Consider the following 6,744-nt stretch of genomic DNA (forward strand, 5'->3'; position numbering starts at 1 on the left):
AATAGAACGTGCTGTCACTAGGTTGTTCTTCATACTCTTGTGTTTCAGCGTTCGCTGTCTTACATTATTTTATTCTAAAATGACAATAAATGGGAATAAATGTATTTATTGAAATAATAAGTGATTTTTGAGTATATGCAAATGGAGTTAAACTCCATCAGATTTGGTTTTTACTCAATAATGATTTGTGCACATCTCAAAAGCACAGAAAGGCATTTTTTCACAAAAAGAGTTTATAGCGACGTGTTTCTGGCAGCTAGTGACAGTTTGTCTGACTTATGGGATTTTTGCTGTAATAAACGCAGTAGATCACCAGTTTGTCCAATAGACCCAGTTCAGCGCAACCACGCGCATTGTCTCAAAAACCGACAAAAAACTTTCCTTTTAATTTATATGAGGGTACAATGGACATTTTCTACGCCAAATGATTGACCAATAATGTTTACCCACATTCGGGTGACCCCTTTCAAAAAATTAAATAATTTTAATTAAATTGTCTCCTTGTTTGATTCAATTGGATATAATAGGACCAATATTCTGAGGCCATGGGTTTTGAGGTAGCTTTTTTTATTTTATTTTTTTATTAACGATAAACACTTGAAGATACAAAATATGGTATAGATAAGCATAAAAATGTTTTTTCGTATTCCTCTATACTAGGGGGTCACAAATGGTGAGGCGGACTAAAGTTGTTTAATTAGGTGCGTGTTCTATGACGTTTTTAGTGCTCTTTTAAAGGTTATTTCACTGAACACTTTTAGCCAGACTTTATTCTTGACTTGTACTCAATAAACTTTTATACTGCCCGATGAGTCCAGAAAAGTTTCCCAAGAAAACGCACTATTTGTACACGTTAGTAAGGGTTCCCGACTTCTTTGAGATTGGGAAATTTTGGGATTTGGAAAAATTGGGACCAAAAATTGTTTCGTTAATATATAAGCACGGATCTAGCCACATTAATTTTGTTTTGGAAAAGGAATGTAAATTTATGAAATCCCTGTTTTCAATTTTTAAATGTGGAAATAATGATTAATTTCAAAATCTTATTATGAGTATCGCCAAAAGTTTGATTCTTGATTGATTTTGTCTAAAATGTCTCGATCATACAATGATTTTGCTAAAACACATGCTTGCATAGATATTTTCGTAAATAATATAATTGTTTCAAGAGATATCTCCACGATATCCGTACCTAAAAAAAATAAAAACAAATATTCTTAAAAACATATTTTTAAAATTATTATGTCTTGTAATTTTAAGCTTTGTTTAAAAAAATGCTGATATTGTTGTGTTTCCTTCAGTGAATGTGCAAATATGATGGCTGCAGACACATTAGTCTAGGGACATTTATATTTTTGTGTAAATTTATTTTATTCTAACCACAAGAATTTACTTTAAATGTCCTGTTTGTGTCTCAAATAAAATTAAAATAAAAAATTTATTGGAAACCCTTGATGAATAGAAATTTCACTGATTTATTTGAAGTAACTTTGCAGTAGCCTTAATTCGACATTTTAAAAGGAAAACTGAAATATGATTACCACTAGTAGGTTTCCATGTAAGAAGTAGTATTAATGTTTGATAGTAATATTAACAATAATTGAAAAATATAAAGATAATACGCCCGCGATGCATGATCTTTGTCAGTTCTCTAAGTAGTCTCTCGTTACCTCATGCCTAGGAGTACTTCATTCTTGTTCAGAGAATTCAATATTAACAAATATTCTAAATAGTATAGTCGTAATCTCTTTTTCAAACATGTATGGTGTCTTTGGACTTACTTACACTAACTACTTTGGCTGTACTCCCATTTTGACCGTCACAGCGGAGTGTGTCGCGACTCCCTGTGATGAACAGCTCATCTTTTGGAAGTAAAATCAAAGCAAAGTATGCAATTCGATTTGTTAGTTACTTTTCGAAGTTAAAGTGTATTCATCCAGTAACAAAATATTTTAATTTAGTTGTTTACCTGAAAGAATAACTAGAAAACGGTGGAAATCATAAATATTTATTTTTAACTATATTTTAGTACCTAAGTGTCGTAAAGCACATTACAAATTTAAAAAAAAAAACAACAACAACCGTAACATACATAAATCTCGACCCACGTATTTTAATCTCTTCTGAACTTAAACCTGTTTTTTTTTGCACATACGCATCTACTTGAATAATATATTTATGTCATTTGTGAATTGAAGGTACACACTCTGGTACTCGCATTCATTAAAAACTTGCATGTAATTTAAAAATTAAGTAATAATTGTTCCCATTTTAAATTTAAAATTGAAATTTGACCGGTCCGTGGCCGAGTTGACATCGCGCTTGGGTCCCACTCGGGCGTAGTGTGTTCAATTCCTCCATCACAACACAAGCAACATTTTCAGCTTACTTTAGTGGTAGTAGGAGATTTTCAAATATTGTCAGGTTATTCGTAACCCGGGAATGTTTGTCTTTCTTTAAAAAAAATAAAAATAAATAAATTTTTGAAACCTTTGTGAAACTGAATGATATAATTTATTCAAATACTTTTTAATTGATTTTCATAACCGAGGTAATAACAAATGGCAATTGCAATTAGTATTTATATCATAATAAAACAATTAAGACAAACGTGTCATCATTGAATACATAGGACCTGACTGATAAATTTGTTTTAAATTTTACACAACTGATGAACATATGTATGCACCGAAAATGTTTTTCAGTCGTGTAAAATTTAAAAAAATATATTAGTAAGGGAAATAAACATGAAATTGGAAGTGGGAAAGCATATATTAATGGTAAAGTGCCAAGTGGTGTAAGTGCCGCACAGAATAAGAATATTTCAATTGTGGCCATTGATTTTCTAAGTAAACTAAATTATTATGAAATTATTAATTAAACTATAAAACAATTGGGATAGAAACGTACCAAAAACAATTCTCCTTGCGTTTTTTTGTCTAAACACTGAATTAAAATTACCGATAGTGAAAAGAACACGTATTCAAATAAATAATTAAAAATTCACAAAGTTTCATAATTTTTTCTCAAATTGCGGTCGAAAACTTCAATTTCGTAGAGGTGTTCATTTTATTTATTGTATGGTTTACTTCTGTAGATTTATAATATAAAGCTTGATTTTTTATCTTTTTAACACCGTTTAGTTCATATTTCTAACTATGACGGTAAGGGAGCTGTTCCGAAAAAGCGAAAAAATAGACACTCCGGGTAACAATTGTTTGTTCCCAAAACCAAACAAATAAGCATTAGCTGCTTAATTTGATTTATTATAAATTATGTAAAATGAAACACGGGTGTTAGGTACAGTAAATAAATTTTATTTTTATTTTTTATAGTGAATACCTCACAAGAGTCCCAACTGCTCCCGTCTGGAGCCAGTGAGACTATGGCATCCCCAATTGGGGGATGTTGTGAGGCTGAAGGTAAGTGGGGAAGGGAAAGAGGAAGGTGGGGAAGTACCTGGCTATTCAGATCTAGTCACTAAACACGGCTAAAGCCATTTGAAGCAACGTTTCAATTCTGAATGGTGGTCTTACACCAGGGCGATACTGGTAGTATCTTCCACTCTGGAACGTGCCGCAAATATACTATATATTATTTTAATTAATTAATTGTGAAATAACACAAATCAATCAAATAAAATTTATTTGCGCACGCCGGGTTCGAACCCGCGACCTTCGGAATGGCAGTCCAATGCGTTACCACTGGACTATGCCGGCCGTCGTTAATAATTTGTAAATATTAATATATTTACAAATTCTTAACAAACGTAACGTCGTGACCCATCAAAACAAAGGTTAGGTCGGTTATAACATGGGTTAATGCCTTTTCACAGTTGTCTTATTACACCTATAGCTATAGATCTATAGATGTTCGCGGAATAAATGCTTGCGTATTGGAATCCGAGTCTCCCGACACGAAGCCCGTCGCGTTACGGAAGTTGTTCCACCACAGTAACCTGATTCCAATAACTTATCAAGTTGACATTTTTAAGCACTCCCTACTTTCGACTGTCACCAAGTCACATGTAAATTTTTCACTTACTTTATGGCGCTCGAAATAAAGCAGTCGAAAATCTCTCCCGATGAATATTGACATTCTATCTCGCTTCTTAATTGATGTTTATTTACAAAACCACTTCGAGATGAGTAGCGTAAAGCAAAATAACTTATATAATAACTAATAAAGGAACTCTATAACAGTAGGTCCCAACCTTAAAGGTACATTATGCGATCAGCACAAATTCTCCTATTGAGTTGTTCACAAAAAATTACTACGTATGCTTATCCATTTACGTACAGTTAGTGATTATTTTACACCCTACTACATACCATGTTTTACATTAGGTTACATTATATTACATTTTGTAACAAGTTTGGGGGTACTATTGATAATTTTATTGACTACATTTATAGAACTAAGCTTAATCTATACCAGCGCTTTGTTGAATCCTACAAATTATAGTAGCTTGGTAATGTAGTTTAGGTGATTATTCTTAAATGTAGTATTGTTCCAGTTTCTATATTATTGTATCTTATTTTTACAAATTTTACTAATATTGATTCATATTCAGATTATCAGTTTACTATTATTTCATGCTTTAAAAATTGTATGTATAATTTCACTAGGTAAATTTTGTTCTTAAATTCTTGCAAAAGACCGGCTGGGCGTAAAACCAAATAAAATAATATAAAAATTAGATACATCATTTTTGTGTTACTTGCACTGCATCTGTTTAACTTAACGTTCGAGCATAGAAATAAATAAGTAAAAGATTAATTCAGTTTTAACGGTTTTTATTTAGAAGATTATGATTTGTCATCATAAAGTGATAAAGAAGATTATCATTTGTCATCATAAAGTGATAAAGAGTGCATGTCAAAAAATCGCTCCACAAAAATATCCAAAATTTGTAGATTATAACTCCTAATAACCAAATAATTTATCGTTAAATGTGTCCCCGAAGAACACTCTAGAGAATTATCGAATTTTGTGAAATCTATAAAGTCTCATTTATATTTTACAAGTGTTTTAAACTAACTGTGAAGTGTCAGAGTGTTGTTGCCGAAAAATCAACCATCTGTTATTATATACTGTGCTAAGGCAATTTACAGTATATAGGAGTGAAATACGCCACCACACAGAAGGGAGCCGTGGCAGCGCGGGTTAACGCACCACTATCGCTTGCACATTATCCGGCCGCGGCGCATCGAGTTCGATCCTCACACCGACCAAAAAAAAAAACCTTTACTTTTTTTTTTAAATAAATAAATTTAAATAAATAATCCTACACCATCTATCTGAAGAAATAAGAACTAATTACTGACAACATCACTTTTAGCCAAAATCACAACCAGGCATAATCATTCTCGCTCTGTGCATTAGTCACGATACTGTGTCTACATTCAAATTAAAAATAAATATTTAAATAAATAATTCCTTTAACATGAGTCGACAGAGGAATGCTCAAAAAAAATCAACGACATCTAGTGACGCTGAGGAAGATGACAATAAAATCATTAGTTATATCGATAAAAAGTTTCGAGAAATGAACGAAACAATTAATACGAAACTAAATATTCTGCCAGATATAAAAGACTCCATCAGCTTCATTTCCGCCGAGTATGAAGACCTGAAAAAAATGTTATCTGATTCATTGGGTACAATAAAAAATTTACAAGCTGAGAATGTTAAGCTAAACTCAGAAGTGCGCGATCTTAACGCACGCGTGTCCCACATGGAACAGACAGCCAGGGAAACCAACGTCGAGATCCAGTGCGTACCTGAGCATAAATCTGAGAACCTGATATCGATCGTTAAACAACTTGGAACCGTGATTTCTCGCCCCTTTGCCGAGTCGGAAATACTTAACATTCATCGAGTCCCCAAGATCAAACCAGATTCCAGAAGGCCCAAGTCAATCGTCGTGAAGCTCCCGAGCGTGAGGGCAAGGGATGAAGTCCTGGCTGCAGTCGTCAGCTACAACAAGAAAAACATGAACTCCAAGCTAAACTCAACACATCTAGGCATCGACGGCATCAAATCACCGGTATACGTCAGCGAACACCTCACACCAGCAAACAAGGCCCTGCATGCAGCCACGAGGATTAAAGCGAAAGAACTTAATTATAAATTCGTGTGGATCCGTAATGGTAAAATATTTGTACGTAAAGATGAAAACTCAGCGCATGTAGTTGTGATTCGCAACCAGGACTCGTTAGCTTCGCTTGCCTGATTCCTACCGTATTTTGTTTAATTTCAATTGGTATGTTATCTGTGAATTATGTATACTGACATGGACAACCTAAGAATTTATTACCAGAATTGCAGGGGTTTAAGAACTAAACTTAATGAAGTTTATCTAGAAATACTTAATAACAATTTTGATATTATTATTCTAACTGAAACATGGTTGAACGACTCTATATCTGATGCAGAAATTTTTGGCTCGCGTTATAATGTTTTCAGAAGGGACCGTAACAGTTCTTCTAACCATAAAAGTGACGGAGGAGGTGTATTGATAGCCGTTTTACAAGAGTACCAAACTAACCGCTGCAAGCATTGGGAAAGTACCTTGGAAGACGTATGGGTGACTATCAAATTCAGCCAGAACAAATTAACGAGATGTCTCTATATCTGTGCTCTTTATATACCCCCCCCGTTGCTTGTTGATAATTTTGAATACCTTTTTAAAAAAATTAGCAATGTTATGGAAGGCGTTGGTGAATCAAATTTGTTAATTAT

At 33.3% G+C, this 6,744-nt stretch overlaps 1 protein-coding gene across 1 annotated transcript; it reads left to right on the plus strand.

Moving 5' to 3' along the window:
* The first annotated feature begins 5,548 nt into the window (after window positions 1-5,548).
* LOC149427008 (uncharacterized) lies at window positions 5,549-6,235 on the plus strand. Its single transcript, XM_089633038.1, has one exon. The coding sequence runs from the start codon at window positions 5,549-5,551 to the stop codon at window positions 6,233-6,235; it is 687 nt and encodes a 228-aa protein (XP_089489164.1).
* Window positions 6,236-6,744: the final 509 nt, after the last annotated feature.

This window comes from Hesperophylax consimilis, chromosome 1, assembly GCF_061612785.1.
Source record: "Hesperophylax consimilis isolate HC1 chromosome 1, BYU_Hcon_1.0, whole genome shotgun sequence".
Lineage (NCBI taxonomy): Eukaryota > Metazoa > Arthropoda > Insecta > Trichoptera > Limnephilidae > Hesperophylax > Hesperophylax consimilis.